General features: G+C 39.4%; 1 protein-coding gene across 1 annotated transcript in view; it reads right to left on the reverse strand.

Moving 5' to 3' along the window:
- Positions 1-4,550: 4,550 nt before the first annotated feature.
- The window catches only part of LAMA3 (laminin subunit alpha 3), a 165,783-nt gene continuing 154,034 nt past the window's right edge, over positions 4,551-16,299 (reverse strand). Inside the window, exons 65-75 of the mRNA XM_056854930.1 lie at positions 16,165-16,295; positions 14,208-14,339; positions 11,766-11,910; positions 11,012-11,175; positions 10,299-10,491; positions 9,669-9,809; positions 8,246-8,405; positions 7,867-7,997; positions 6,784-6,877; positions 5,643-5,762; positions 4,551-4,704 (exon numbers count right to left, since the gene is read on the reverse strand). Of these exons, the coding sequence (XP_056710908.1) occupies positions 4,559-4,704; positions 5,643-5,762; positions 6,784-6,877; positions 7,867-7,997; positions 8,246-8,405; positions 9,669-9,809; positions 10,299-10,491; positions 11,012-11,175; positions 11,766-11,910; positions 14,208-14,339; positions 16,165-16,295 (1,557 nt within the window). The 3' untranslated portion in view covers positions 4,551-4,558. The remainder of the gene's footprint in view (positions 4,705-5,642; positions 5,763-6,783; positions 6,878-7,866; positions 7,998-8,245; positions 8,406-9,668; positions 9,810-10,298; positions 10,492-11,011; positions 11,176-11,765; positions 11,911-14,207; positions 14,340-16,164; positions 16,296-16,299) is intronic.

Here is a 16,299-nt window from a genome sequence, read left to right on the forward strand (position 1 = left end):
ACACTATGCCAGTGATGGCAGTACTTAGTGGTTATTTCCCAGTGCTATTGGACTGTCATGCTAAACTGGCATTACTGGCTTCGTATAACCATTATGATGACGATGATGATGTTGCTGCAGGTGAGCTTGTCACCCTGAACAACCACTTGCTTACTTAGATTCTTGGCGTTTGCCAGGGGCTCAGGGTGGATTATAGTATTCATGGAATCACAGAATCCCATGATAGAAGGGCCTGAAGGTCACCGAGTCATCACATGCCAGCACTTAAATTTCATTGTTCACATTAAACCAAGATCCCCAATGGCTTTTGTTTGATATTGTCTCTGCTTTTATGATTGGCTATCTAGGAAGGCTTTTATGTCACTGGTGTTGTACAGCTCTGCACGCATTTCTAATTGTCCTTCAAATATATCAGTACATGCAATAATTTAAAAATAGACTTCTGCATTAAACATTACTAAATCTTTTAACAGCAGTGCTTAGAGAAGATAATTAGCAATGATAACCATTGTAACTATGGTTCAGTGATATAATTTAGCTCCCAGTTCTAACAAATGCAACTAATGGAACGCCACATTATTTGTAACTCATTTAGGGCCATTTTAATTTTTTTAATTATATAAAATAGCACATGACACTGCCTTGTACTGAGTCAGACCATTGGTTCATCTAACTCAGTATTGTCTTTCAGGTGGACACGAAAAACAAATTTCATCGCATTCCATCCAAATCAGTTGTTCCACAAAGTCTCATTCAACCTAATCACTTTTATGACTACAGTGACCGCCCCCCTAAAAAAAGTACATCCACAAAACACATACGGCTTTTGATTTAACTTCTGTGAGGTTTTGGTTGGTTTTATTCTATTGGGTTTTAACATTTGTTAGCATTTTTAGATTGTTGGATATTGTCTTTTGACTGTATGTTGCAAGCCACTCTGGAAATCCTTGCAAACTAAAAAGTAGAGTCTAAATATTTCAATAAGTGAAGAGAGGCCAAAGACCCTTAAGAAGAAACCTTTTTATCACAGCTTACTCCAGAAAAATGGCATCCTGATTCTCTGAGGTAGAAATTGAACCTAAATTCAATTCTTGAAAAGTTTTTTAAGGGTTAGCAGGAACTACTATGTCTGCCAGTCAATTCCTATCATTCTACTTTAGCTTTGGTTAACATCCCAGATTTCTTAGGTCACTTCCACAGGCTCTTGCTCCACTTTGCCTCCACAACTGCAGCAGTTCTTAAGTGGCTTCGAGACGTTATCTGGCCACCCCCCCTCCAGATTTTCCTCAGCTCTGCTGCACGTTTTCATAAAAGATCCTACTCAAAACAGATTTGTAGAAAATGTGGAGATTTCAGCACCTCCCCACCCACATTCAGTGCTATTCCCTCACCACCGACAGTGGATTTTTAAAATTGTTGGTAGTAAATATTTTACAAAACATTATAGCAACACAGGATATCTGTTTTTAAAAGGCTAGTGGAGACCCCTACAGAGTCATGGGGAATGGTGGTAGGGAGGGGAAAGAACGTGGAATCTCCCTGTGCTTTGGATTCCCAGTAGCAATGACAGCAAACTGAACAACTGCCCCTGTGCAGAAGCAGGCTTACAGTGAAATCATATGCAGAGACATTCCACTAAAATCAATAGGCTTAGGCTGGAGTTACTCTGCATAAGATTATATTGTTAGTCATTGAACACCTCTGCAGGGGATATGGCTGAAAGACTCAGCAAATCAATACCTTCCTATCCCTCACAGAAATGTAGGGTATGAGAATATAAGCAGCATGATAAAACACTTTTAAATTAAAAATTGAAATATGCCAAAGGGCAATTCAAGATAATAATCTCAGGGCAATCTTTTCTCCATGTATGTCATGGCTGAGTTTATGGGATTAACATCAGTGTAGAATGGCATTTAGCCCTGACCTGGATGGCCCAGGCTAGCCTGATCTCGTCAGATCTCAGAAGCTAAGCAGGGTCAGCCCTGGTTAGTATTTGGATGGGAGACCACCAAGGAAGTCCAGGGTTGCTGTGCAGAGGAAGGCACTGGCAAACCACCTCTGTTAGTCTCTTGCCATGAAAACCCCAAAAAGGGGTCGCCATAAGTCAGCTGCGACTTGACGGCACTTTACACCCACACACAGAATGGCATTTATGGTGGCTGGACCTGATTCAATAAAGCAAAAGATTGGTGTTACCCTTGCAGGCAAGAAGCTGTATTTGCTATGCACCTAAGAAACTATGTTTGCTGTAACCGGGTGGTGATGTGCATTTCAGCAGGCTTTCCAAATGGAAGCAAGAAGACAGGCAGGAGGAGACAGGGAGAGCTGGTAGGACAGATAATTGCTAGTCAGAGCAGTAAATAATCACTTGCTTAACGGTGCACTTATATGAATGTAAATGCTGTGATCCCTTTTTAGGATGCTCCCCTCCATATTATGCAAAGTAGAACAGGAAAGGTGGGAAGGTTAGAAAGCAAGAGAAAGTGGCAGGTACTACTTCCCAGGAGCTGCTTTTGCCCTCTGGCCCTCACCATGCTATGCTACAAAGGTTCGGAGCAAACAAGGGGTTGTGCGATGTTTGTAACACATTTATAAATGCGAATCCAAACCACAAAGGTAACCAAAAATTTAACTAGGGCTGCAGTCCTAAGGACATGTTCTTGGGAGTAAGCCCCATTGAATAATATGGCAGTTACTTCTGAGTAGACCAGCTTCGTCTTGCTCCCCAGGGCTCCTATGCAGCAGTTATTTCTATTGTGATTGTTTAGGTTATACTGAAGGGGTGGTGGATATATATACAATATCATCCAACCAGTGTGCCACAAGCAAAGCAATGCATAATCTGCTAGATGTGTTGATGTGGCGATGATGTTCTAGTGATTCGTGATGGGTGAACCAAGGTTTTTCTCCTTTTTTCTTTTTCAATAAGTTGATAAATGTATTTTAACTTGTCTATTTTAGGATATTTTATTTTATTCTCTTCACTTAACCGCATATATGTACCTGCAGTGTTTTGTAATTTTATGCTGGTCATTGGCTATAACAACAATAAACGTTCTAGTGATTAGAAATGAGAAATACAGGCCCAAAGGGGCAATTGCATGCTTACTGGCTTGTTAATTTAAAAAAATATTACGAGACTGTTTTTGGAATTGTTCTATGGACCAACATGCCTACCTACAATTTTTGCATAGTACATGTGGCCATTACCTTCAGTTCTTTTTATTAGGCTGTAACCCTATCAGGTTTGTACAAGCCATTCATTGAAATATCTTCACAAGTAGAATATTTATTGATGGGAATATTTCAATCCACTGAGAACTTTTCCTTCAGAAGCCTGGTAGAAATGAATGGGGCTTGTGCAACTGAGCAGCCGTGTTCTTACAACCTGGAGAACGACCCTGGTCCAAACAGCCTGGTTGTGCACACATCTAGGATTGTGTGCTATACATTGCAACTAGAAGGAGAAATGTGAAAACGCACTTTTACATGACCCAGGAGAGCAACAGTTTAGAAAGGAGAAAAAAATATCTGAGCTACATGCACTAGTATCCCCATGAACACTCCCAAATCTGATGAACGGATTACATTGATCAGTCATGGTATAGCCTGCATGTGAGTGCATGTTGGTATGTGTTTCTTACTGTATAACTCAGTTTCTGGAATACTGTACCTCATACTAGCAGCAGCATCTTTACACTTCCTGTTGTGGCTGCTTCAGCAGAAAATAGCAAAATGAGTATTTGTCAGCGCATCAGTCTCTTATTACCAGATCTTTTTAAACTGGAGATATTGAGGACTGAACCTGGAACCTTCTGTATGCAAAGCAGGTGCTCCACCATTCAGCCATAGCCATTTACCCTAGTGGTGGTGTTATTCAGAGAAATTATACTACACAGAAAAATCATATGCACTAAGATAATGAGCCTGTCCAGTTCTTTGTTTCAAGCTGATGGATACATGGAATGTGTCAGTACAATAAACACCGTGAAGATTTTTTAAAAAGCAAATTGCGTTTATTTGGTCATAGTCTGCTGCAGACTGTCACCTCTGGGTTCCCACTCTTTTTAAAAGTGCTTCAAATTCATGCTATTTTTGTCATTGTGAAATCCACATTTCAGTATAAAAGAATAGATTCAGCAACCCAGAATCATTTTTTATATTTTTATGAAGTTCTGCTTGCATCCCCCAAATCCTCCAGTTCTAATCTAGACAGTACTTGCCTGGGCAAGAGCCTCAGGACTGTGGCTGTTACATCAACGCAATCGCTCTAGTTATGCATCACCGTGGCCGAGAGCAGAACCTCACCAGATTGTGTCATACACAAGGCCATTTTGTATTTCACAGGGGCTCTGTTACACACAATGAACTGTACGCTGAAAAGCAAACAGCATTTCATGAGAAGCCTAACGAAGACAGCACAGTCCACAGATACACATCCTTAAACCAAGACATCCATAGATCGCAAGACTAACACAGGGGATGAGAAGAGGTGAAAGCATATTGTGGCAATTTGTACAGTACTTTAAGAAAATTCACCCTGAATGGTAGACTGTTAATTGACAGGGCACCCTTGTAAGCTGACAATACCATGAATGTCTGACATTTTGTTGACTAAGTGAGGTTTCTCGTTGATTTTAACATCCTTCAGGCAGCCAAGGAACACGTCCTGAACAGGAAGCCATGGGGTTTTCAAATTAACTGTAAAGACAAAGAGGAAAGAAGGACACAAGCAATTTGGTAAAGGGTTGTAGAAAGCATACACCTGATGCAGAAATATTCTTCAATATCTACTTTCTATAGAAGACAGTTTGAATAAAATATGTTAAATTCCCAAGTGAAAATGTTTCCTTCCTTGTAACGCATAAAAGTTTTTTTAACTACTTTGAATATAGCTCTGATTTTAGATAAGCCCACTTCCCTATCATTAAACTTAGGAGCCTCTTTTATTGACTTCAGTGGACTTAGAAGGGTGTAACTCTGTCTGTAGGTTGGGCAGTTTCATAATGACAATACAAAGTTCAGTAGTTGAATTTCTTCTATATTCCTCTCCTTCAACATACTGTGTCTCACACACATAATATATATGTTTCCTGCCTTCTCCAATGGTAGTTAAAGACATCAGAGACTCCACTTGCTTAACCCAATACTGAGGCAATGACCAAGGGAACAGTGGAATACATGCAAGACGGTGAACTGCACAGTGAGGAGGTGGTTGGTTAAACATCCTCTCGTTGTATCCATAACAAATGCAGACGCTATAGGACTGCCATCATGTCTCATATTTCATGCATTTGTATTTTACGAAGTTGGCCTTTAGAAGCACTGTGTTAGGTTGACTTGGGAGTAAGTTTGTGAGTATCGTCCAAGATCTTACTAATACATTATTTCAATTTCTCTCTATGACAGAAAGCAAAATTCCATGAACAAAGTAATCATCACTTCCCGTAGTTGGTGATTAGTTGGATTAACCACAGTGTACACTGTGTGTACCTGAGAAAGAAAATCCTAACTTTCCCTCAAAAGAAGAGATACTCTCAGTTTTCCGCTGTGAGTTCTTCCCTATAAATGTGATAGCATAACCAGGATGTGCAAAACAAAAGTTGCAATATTGTAAGGTTAATTAACAAGGGTCCTACCTGGAATTCTCCCAAAATAAAGTGGTTGGGCTGGTCTGGTAGGAAGTATAGCTGATGGTCCACTTGTGTAATTCCTCTTTGAATCTACAGTTAGATGAACAATGTTCTGCTTCTGAGTAACTGTAAAGAATACAACAAGTCAGTCCAAATCTTTGTCCCACCCATGAATTTCACTAATTTCCTTTCTTCTTAGATGATCCCCTTCTACTTGGGGCAAATTTAGTAATCATATCATGTGCCTGGATTTAAGGCCAAACATAAACTACAGCTGCATGGATAATTAGTTCAGTGCTGAAGCCTTCCATTGCCCCTGACATTTTCCCTCCCCAGGCTGCTTTAACCATTACTGGGTTCTAGACCTTGCAGATCTGAACCTGGAGCCTTGTGGCAGGGGGTGAGGGAAAGCTGGGGGAGAAGTTTCAGCACAAAAGGGGCTTAAGGAAAGGGTTAAACATTCCTTGCTCCTTCTCTGATTCAAGGCACCCCTCTTAAGCACACTTTGTAATGAAGACAAGACCAACTAGTTAACATGACAGACAGATGAAGTGTAACATGTAGTTTGGCCCATAAACATAAGGGAATTTTTGCTGACACTTATTCATACAGGAATGTAACTTGTAAAGCTATTTTATGTGTCTTATTCCAATGATAAAAGCACATCAGATAAAGCCTTTAAAACACAGCAACCAAAGCCAATACCTCTAAGCATTTATTCCAGAATAATCTTGTTGAAGTCTCATTGAAATCTATTTATCAATTTATATTTCATCTTGAAACTCAAAGCAGTATCCATCAGATTCCCATGAAGTATACTATCCAAGCAAAGCCTTACTATCCAGACAAAGCCTTACTTAGCTTCAATAAGGTGTACCATGTGCCTTCCAACAATATCCCAGGAGCACTTCAGGATTATTCCAATATGGTTTATTGATTGAGATCATAATACATTTACAATCAAGAGTTCATAGCAATAGGAAAAACGTAAATAAATGCAGGTTATGTTATGCATTTAAAGAATGTTGATTAAAATGCATAAAATATAGCTTATCTTCTTTTTAAAAAGCAAAGGCATCAAATTTGGGAGCACAAAAATGTATTTTATCCTTTTTCTAAAGAACTGTTCGATGAAACTGTGCAGTACCTGCTACAGTATGCCATTTCCCATCACACAGAGGCTGCTGAGGTGTGACGGACGTTGAAAATTCTCCAGCACCGTTATTTCCAGAGGCAATGAGCTGTGAAAAAGCCATCTTTTGAATTACCAGTAACAAAACATAAAACAAGAGGGCAGACACACCAATATGCTACTATAAAGATTAATTTTGCCAATGCTTTTATTTATTAAGATTTATTATTTGCTTTTCAGCATAAACCTCTTAAATAAATGTATAAATAAAATAATAAAACAATGGGTTTGATCCAGTAATCCATCAGCAGAAGGTGCTGACAGATGCACTTCTTGTTCCCCCAGGAGTCCTTTCCTAACCCAAGAAAGTTGATTCCTGCAGTCAGAAGACCTACCTGGATGAACAAGAATATAATTCAGAGGACTGCACTGAACAGGGAAAAGGGGGAAAATCCCCCCTCCCACTGCTTCCATCTGTAGAGTTGTGGTGGTGGAAGGAGAGGGTATGCAGGGGGTAGGTGTAAGCCCCTCAACCTGTGCACTTTCTAATTCAATACAATACTTCATATATAAATCAGATTACAATTCTTATAATCTAAATCATTAATCTTAATAACATTTCTACCTTAATCAATTGAAGTAGAACAAAACATAACCTTCAATACTTCCCAATTTAAATTCATTTTGACAAATTAAATGCAAAGGTGACAATAAACTTATCAAAAAGTTAGAGGAGGAGAGAAGGGAAGTCAACGTAAATATATGAATTAATTAGTTATATACAATAGAGAAGTATTGTTTATATCATATAATCATCTTAATGAATGTTGGAAACTACTGTAATATAAAAAACAATAAAAAATGTTATATATATATTAAAAAAAAAACCTGTGCACTTTGTTCCCAATCTAAATTGGCTCCACAAACCTGAAAATCTAAGTTTCACCTGGGAACTCCCATTACAAGTCTCCTTGACAGGACCCAAGAACAATGTATTGTATAATCAAGGCCTCAATAATTCAATGTCCCTTGCTACCCCTCCCCAGTGAATGTTGACACTACAGGTCAGGGAGAAAACACAATGAAAGCCAAACTTACTGTGCCTTGTTCCACGTAAACAGTTAAGTAGTTCCTTTGTTTATTGCCAGTATGGATTAAAATACCAGTTAAACTTCTTGGACGAATGTTAAATATGATTGTATATTCCAAGTCCATCGAAAAAGAGTTTTCTGGGATTACAACAATAATTGGAACAGTATATTAGAAAAGATACCAAGGAGTATGTATTCAGTTTTATGTACTCAGTCTCAGCTTGATACTGGGCTTTTTTGCTTAGGAGTGCCAATAAAATGGGTCAGCACTGCATATGCCGAAATCCCTTCATTCATTAGAATGACTGGGTTAATCATGTGTGTAGTGAGAGATCTGAGTGAAAACAGAGCTGTTAATCAGAATTAACAACTCCTTCAATACTCACCAAGGACAATATGTCCCCCTTCATTGAAGAAAAAGACTCCATTTTCCAATGTGTTATCAAAACATGGCAGAACTCCCTTGTTCTGATGATGAATGTGCGAGACTTTTACTCCCACATGAAAGTTTCTCAGGCAACCCACAAAACTTTTTTTGGGTACATTCTGAAAATATAAATTCAGCCTATATTGTGATAAACTGATTGATATGTATTTAGCAATACATCACTAAATACAATATGTATTTAGCAATACATTCATGCAAAGTAACAGAAGAGTGGATTGGCAAATGTATCCCAACAGTTTTTAGGCTAAATGTTTCCTCTTGACCTAAACAGATTTTCAGAAAGCTTATATTCCTATAGTCAGGTATGGCCTGATCTGCGAATATTTAAATCTGCAAATCAGGGCCACACTGACATAAACCAGATAGTTCTGCCAACTTGGGGGACACCCCAGGTCTGCAGAAAAATCAAAAATTGTACAAAAATTACATTGAGGGAGTTTTTAAATCCCCCTTCAAATCCCATCCCACCTACTCCTCTGTTGTCAGGCAGCACCAGCAATTGGGGGTGGGGGGGCTAAGAGCTACACTCAGCCCAGTGCTGGGAGGGAGGAAGGAAGCCACAGCACTGGGCCAGTGGGGTAGGCCTCAAGCCGTGCCGGGATTGCAGATGGCAGTGGTGACACTATGTGGGGTAGCCAGCAGCTGTACCAGGCCCAGCAGCAGTGACAGTGGGTGCTGCAGGAGCCTGGGGGCAGCAAGGAATGAAAGGAAAGGTAAAAGGGGGGAAGAGATCCCCCCATGAGTATCGTGGGTCCCCATTTGTAATGGATCAATTTCAGATGTAATAAATTTCACCTCCCAAAGGATTAAGGAAATTAGAATACAGGTTAAAGGAAGAACAGAACAGAGGAGCAAAAAATCCTGGAGAAAAGGCAGAAGCAGAGATCTAAACCCAGGTAGGGTGCTTATCTGTCCCATCGCTAATGTTTTTAGGGTCACAAGTCATGTTAAACACAGTTAAAACAATTTAACAGTAACAAATGCTGATGTTGACTATGGAAACGTTTACAAATGCTGGCCTGGAATAGCTCTTGCAAAAATGATACACGCAGGGTAGCTTTTCACCAATGAAACAAATAAAATGGGAACAGTGCTCTTAGTTCTCATTTTGATGCCAATCTGAACTAGGCTCCACGTCTCTAAAAGTCCATCGACAATTATCAGTGGGAGTTAAGATGTGTTACAGGCTTGTCATATATTGGCTTTTGCTTATTTACATACAGCTGGAAGAGTAAGAGAAAAGTGTTTACCTGACTTAAAGCTTGGCATTAATGTGGGGTTAAAGGTCAAATACATGTACTCTCTTTGAAGAGCCCAATCATAAAAAAACAAAAAAACAAAACAAAAAAACAGCTCTTTACCTTCAATCTTAATGAAGGAACCCCTCCTAGATAGATTGGTAACTCATTACTGGCAGAGTAATTATGTGGAATGTTGCCTTCTCGAGCCTTTAAGCCATCAATAACAAGACGCGCTCTCTTTTCACCAATGTTGAATGCCACCTTTTTGGGGAGACAAATATAATGTTGAATAAATATATGGGAGACACTAATCTATACTGAGCATTGTCTTGAACCAATACATGCCACTTTTTTCATTCAAATGGAAAATAACAATCCCTGTTTTGTAAGTGATAACAAAACCAAATGCTTTCCCAACTATTTCAATGTTTAACAAGGCTGGAGCGTTTTACCTCTTTAGAAATACAGGGACTATACTGTTACACCGATCTCTTTAAAATGTCTCGTATAATTCTTATCTTCACACACCTTTTAACAGCAGAACAATGGCTAGAATCCTGCCCCCTATGGCACTGGCAGCTTTGCCACTGAAGGAGGTAGTCTGCTGCCATAAATGAAAATGGCAAATAAGGCAAAGAGGAGCCAGTCTCACTCCTTTAAAGAGATACCCCATAGATGGGTCACAGTGGCAGACTCAGGAACTCTGAAGGGTGGCTAAAATACTTTAACCTAAGCAGCTATTGCACTCACATTATGCCACTGCCCATCATTGTATTTGGCTTTGCTTTTTATTTTTATCTTCCTCCCATCTTCAGCGGCAAAAGAAAGGACATAACGTCCTTTTGAAAGGTAAAGAGCCATGTAGCTGCTCTGTAGCATTTTCCCCATGAAGAAGATCAAGCCTCCAGATGATGATGTCCGTACCTCAATTGCAAAATGAGACCTTGAATGTGAAGGGACAAAAGGCATTGGAGAGGATGAAACAGAAATTTATTTATTTTATTATTTACATTTATATACCGCTGTCCTTCCCGGCAAGCCAGGCTCAGGGCGGCTCAACAAAGAATATAAAACATCAATTAAAATCTATATTAAAACATCTATATTAAAACAAAAGAAGCTCTCAATACACTATTATTAGTTTTCATTATAGCAATGTAAACTATGCACAAAGCTCTCTTTTACATCCCCCAAAATTGTGAAATAATCATTTGCCCAAGACCATCCAGTGAACTTTCAAGGCTGAGAAGAAAGCTGAACATGAGAACGCCAAACCCAGGACTGAGCATTCTAGAAATAGCAACAAAAAAGCCATATTAGTCTGTATTATGATTATTGTAATAATTATAATAAATGATATTACTTCTGGCATGCCATAAAAAGCCCAATACTGAAATACCCCACACTTTCAGATTCTGAAGAGACAGGGAGAGAGAGAACAAAATGAAAATTAATCTAAGTACCTGTCTCTTGATGATATTTGGGAAGTTGTAAACAACAGATGAGTGCCAGGGGTATTGCCAAAGTGATATGCTCCAGTGACAAAATTTAACGGAGCACCTAAGGGATAGTTGTCACTGTTTTGCTTCTTGCTTGCATCTGTCAAGTAGATTGTGGGTTTTTTCTTCTGTAAGAACAAGAGAAAATTTAAATATTTTGCTTTGGCGCCTCTAAGAATAAGCAAATATATGAAGATCTTATTATCTTTTATTTTGGGGGGGTGTTTATATGCTTCCTTAAGATTATTTTGTGATCTTACTCAGCCCGTTTGAAAATCTAGATCCAATGAAAATTGATGAGGACTGGATTTCAGTTAATGAGTTTAGGTTGAGGGATTAAACCTGAAATCAGCTAATCAGTTAAGTCAAAATTTTGGCTTGTGGATCAAGATGCTAATCTTTATTATTCATGAATGAATTTTCATTCTAAGCACGAGAAAGTTTTGTGGCAGAACTTGAACTTTATATGATGGTTCCAGTGGATGTACGCTTACTGCTTCACAATATTTTAACAATTTCGAGCTCACACTCCTCTATCCACATTTAGAAACAATCGCCAATTTTCTATACCAAATTTCATATTTTTGCATCCAGAGTAAAAGAGGTAAATAAAGTAAATATGGGCCTATTTGCCTAAGAAGATAACATAAAAGAAGAAAGGGATTCTCAGTTGCACAGCTTTACGAATATTTTCTTGGCAGAACTCTGAGCTCCTGACCTTCAAAACCTTTGAATGGTGGGCATCTGTTAATTCTTTCAGCAGCATCAGCTGTGGTGGCTTCTTTATCATACAGGATCCTAAGGACACTTCAGGAGTCTTCGAAGTGTTTGTTAGATTTTGAACCTGAGGACTGTGTCCCGTTCTGGAACAGGGAGAAGAAATGAATTATGTGATGGTTCATTGCTTCATTAGAGTCAAACTGGCTAAGAGATCCATCAAGCTATACATGATGCGAGAGTTCTGTAACTGGGCCTCCAGTCCAAATGTGTAATTTGGCCCTTAAAAGGTGGCTGCAGAGGGGTCCCAAGTATGGATCAGGACCATGGTACTAGGAAAGGAGGCAGTTAATTCCCACTCCCCAAAGAGTTAACCCCCCCCCCCCACTGTTTTATGCCCAGTAGGAAAGATAGCCAGCGCAGTGTAGTGGTTAAGATGTCAAACTAGGACCTCAGAAACCCAGGTTCAAATCCCCACTTGCGCCATGGAAGCTTGCTGGGTGACCTTGGGCGAGTCACACACACTCAGCCCTGACTCTGGCTAGTATTTAGATGGGAGACTTCCAAGGATTACCAGGGTCATGACAAGGAGGTAGGCAACGGCAAACCACCTCCAAACATCTCTGGTCTTGAAAACCCCACCAAGGGTCGCCATAAATCAGCTGTGACTTGACAGCAAAAAAAATATATAAAAAAATATTTGGCACTTCCCCCCCTTTCTAGAGCTTAAAGCAGCCTTTCCTTCGAGGAACTCAGAGCAGCATACGTTGTTTTCCCTTCTCTATTTCATGCTCACTACAACCATATGAGGTACATAAGGCTGAGAAAGACTCACTGGGTCAACATCACCCCACTTTATAGCAGAGCAGGGATTAGGAGTAGGATGCTCTCAGGCTGAGACTCTAAGCACTATACCACTTGGGTCACAACGTGCTTATATCTACACCAGTGCTACATCAGAGGGTATTTTAAATGACTGTCTGCCCATATGACCCTACCTGCCAGCTTTAGAGGCCCTGCTCTCTACGTCTATACCTTTTAAGGGTTGGATCCAGACAAAAATTTCTGCTAATGGAAGGGAAGGGGAAATTCCCGCTGACTCCACCTTCCCATTGAAGACCCACCTCATGTCATTCTTCAGGGTCTACTATTCCCTCAGGAACACCATTTTGAGAAGATTAATAAGCTGCAATGGGAAAGGGTGGGGGGGAAGGAAACTTCCATCGCAGTGCTGGAAAATTTAGTCTGGATCCAACCCATCGTGAGGTGATTGTTTTAAGGTTCTTTGCATGGATTTTATTGTTCGTTTTGATGTGTTTTTTACTGAACTGCAAGCTGTCTCAGGGATCAAAACAAGGTCAACCGTGTGAGATACCCCAGAGTTTTAAATAGTAAGTAATAACAGAAAGATTTCAGATGGACTCTGCAATATCGAAGTAGGCCCAAAAGTATACCATTATAGCCACATACTGTGGGAGTGCCAATGAACTGGTGCACCATGCGCAAGCCCTGTAAGCCACCATGTGCCTGTATGTAAAATACACTCATTCCACAGGAAAGACTAGGCTTAATCCACAGGCAGTTCAGTTCACAGGAGAAGGATGCACAACCCCTGTACAATATGGGTCATACTGGATCCAACATTACCACTGGAGAAGCAAGTTAACACAGCAGCAAAATATGCTTTCTTCCAACTCAGTCTAGCCCAGAACATGGGCTCCCTACCTTGACCCAACTGACCTGGCCTCCTGGAGCCACACTATGGTAACATTAAGACTAGACTACTATGATGCACTCCACATAGAGGTCTCCCACTGAAGTCAACATGAAGGCTCCCACCCTCCTGGCTTTCAACAAACTATGCAAAACTAAGTTATTCAGGAGGGCTTTTTTACACAGGTAATAGGGCTGCACTGTAAAGAAATGGTTCAGAATGCTGCTTTAATAAAGGGATAGGGACTGAGGATTAATACTACTGTGTATAGTATGTACTGTCTGTTGCTCTAATCCTACTATGTAATTTCTGCATTGTTTAACATGTCATGTTAATACTTAGGCTATGTTTCAGCTCTGTTTCAAATTTCTGCTTGGTTTCATATTTCTACAATCCAAATCCTATTATGTTGTTCACTGGATGTCCTATCCTGTTGATTGTACTGATTTACACTTTGTAATCTCGAGTCTTGGTGAGAAAGGCGGACTATAAATGACGTAAATAAATACATAAATGGGCATCTTATACGTTGACATTTTAGTTCCACTTTCAGGCAGGCAGACATTCCTTCACTGATGTATACCCATACATCATCATCTGTGCCATTTTCATTTGGTTTTGCTCATTATAGATAAGCATTACAGGTTTTGTGAAGAAATATTTGGAAATGTCACTTGACCGATTGTACTTAATCTCCGTATGGAAACCCACATAATGAATTATACACACCTTTGTATGAAGATGTTGGAAATGCAACCTTCAAAATTATTCCCACCCATTTCTATTGGTCGACTTGAAGTTTTCCTTCCAAAGGTTCCCTCTATTGTTGATTCAGGCACATCATTAACAAGCAACCTTAGTCTTGAACAAGAAAAACAGGAGCCAGAGTTAAATTTTCAAAGCAAAACTACTGACCCATGTGAATGATTGTCTTTTGATTACAATTCATTTATTCAGCAGTGCAAATGAATTTACTTCAGTTGAGTCTTTTTCTATACTGGTCTGTGATTAATCCAGGTTATGGCTACAAAGTGGGCATGTGTGTCTCCTTATGCTCCTAGTTTTGCAAAGCAGTGCAAAACAGGAAGCATGGAAAACAGTGCCTGGGTAAAACAGAAAAATGTGGCATAGAGGATTGAAATTCTAACAATGCTCCTTTGCTCTTAAAAGTTGCAACACCAAAGAAAAGTGCAGCATGTTCTGTGGAGAGGCAAAGGGTCCATTTAGGCAATGTTCTCTTCCATGTGGCTGAATGCACGAATCCAAAAGTGTAAAATAATAAACAGCATTATAAATATGACCTTAGATCCTCTGCCTCATAGGAGGATGTGGCAGTGAGTCATAGCTTCTTTTAAAAGGGAGGGCTCTTTCCAGTGTTTACGAATTTTTTGTACTAAACTAACAGTGAAACCCTAAGCAAAGTTACACCCTTCTAAGCCCACTGCCTTCAGTTGACTTAGAAGGGTGTAACTCTAGTTAGCAGTGTTAGAAAAAAATATTATTTCCATTAGAAAAATGATTTGGGAATTCTGCTGATAGTGTGTGAGATGTTCTATCGATCATTTTTCTCAGTTACACATGCCAAGGGGTTACTAGATCACTGGTGTGGAAGATTTTATTAGTCACTAAAAAAATTATTTTGTGATACTGGAAAATGGCAATAAATGAATGACTGATACAGCAGAGAGGACAAACAGCTATGATGTATGTACACAGTATGGCTAATTGTTTTTTTTTCTTAATATGAACTAAAAAATAGAAAGAAAGAAAAAAGACATGTTCTTCGAAATAAACGGGTATATTTTAAAAGTTCCTAATAATGCAGAAAACAGAAAATGTCATCCTCTAAGGTTTTCCCATACAAATAGTATTCAAGCAGCTGGTTCTCATTCTAGTTGTCACGGGACAAGGTTATCACATGCCAAGTTATCTCCCACCAGCAGGGCTTTCATGTGATAAGACATGGTTTGTGACAGCCAATCAGTGATAGAAATTTCAATCAATGAGGTTACTATAAGTTATAATGATTATCACATGAGAATCTAAATTCTGAAAGGTTCTCCCCCCCACAAACCAATTACAAATAAATAGTGGGCACAGCCATCATGATCACTGCATCATTTACACATTTATTATATTTTCCAGCTGAGTGTATAGAACTCTGTCACGTTGCCAGAGAATGAACAGAATGCTTCTGTTGTACCCAATGAAACTTGAAGAAGGAAAATGGAATCCCTGTCTTCAGTAAGCCAAGAGAGCTATCTAAATGTGCTGAATGATCTAGCAATTTCAGTCCTATTTAGATGGTAGTAAGTCCAACTGAACTCAGTGTTGAATAAACTAGCACTGCACTGTATTGCATGCCTGTTTACAGAGCCTCATGTATGCAGGGTCTTCGTCTCACAGAAGAGTGTGAAATGCACTCTGTTAAATGCAGAGCTCTTGATAATAGCCTACGATGTGATGCATCGTACAACATTATTTTATCACTGATATGGCTGCAATGATCAAGAATGGAACTATGAAGAGCATTCTGCAAAGTGTCTCACAAAGCTGTCTTTCATATACACTGTTCACACAAATCCCAATGTAGTTTAATCTATATAAATGTTAATAAAAATCCACAGCATCTTGTCTCTAACAAAGCACACATTTTCCCCCTAATCAAACTGAATATTGGACTTACGTGTCGCCTTGTTTCATCACTGTTACATAATGCATTGTGCCAGCTTCATATTTCTTGCTAGACTGATGTTCTTCATCAGCTAACCTTACAATCACAGAGCCATTCCTCAGGAGAACAGAAAGCACATCAGGCTAA

This window comes from Euleptes europaea, chromosome 8 (assembly GCF_029931775.1).
Source record: "Euleptes europaea isolate rEulEur1 chromosome 8, rEulEur1.hap1, whole genome shotgun sequence".
NCBI classification, from domain to species: Eukaryota; Metazoa; Chordata; class Lepidosauria; order Squamata; family Sphaerodactylidae; genus Euleptes; species Euleptes europaea.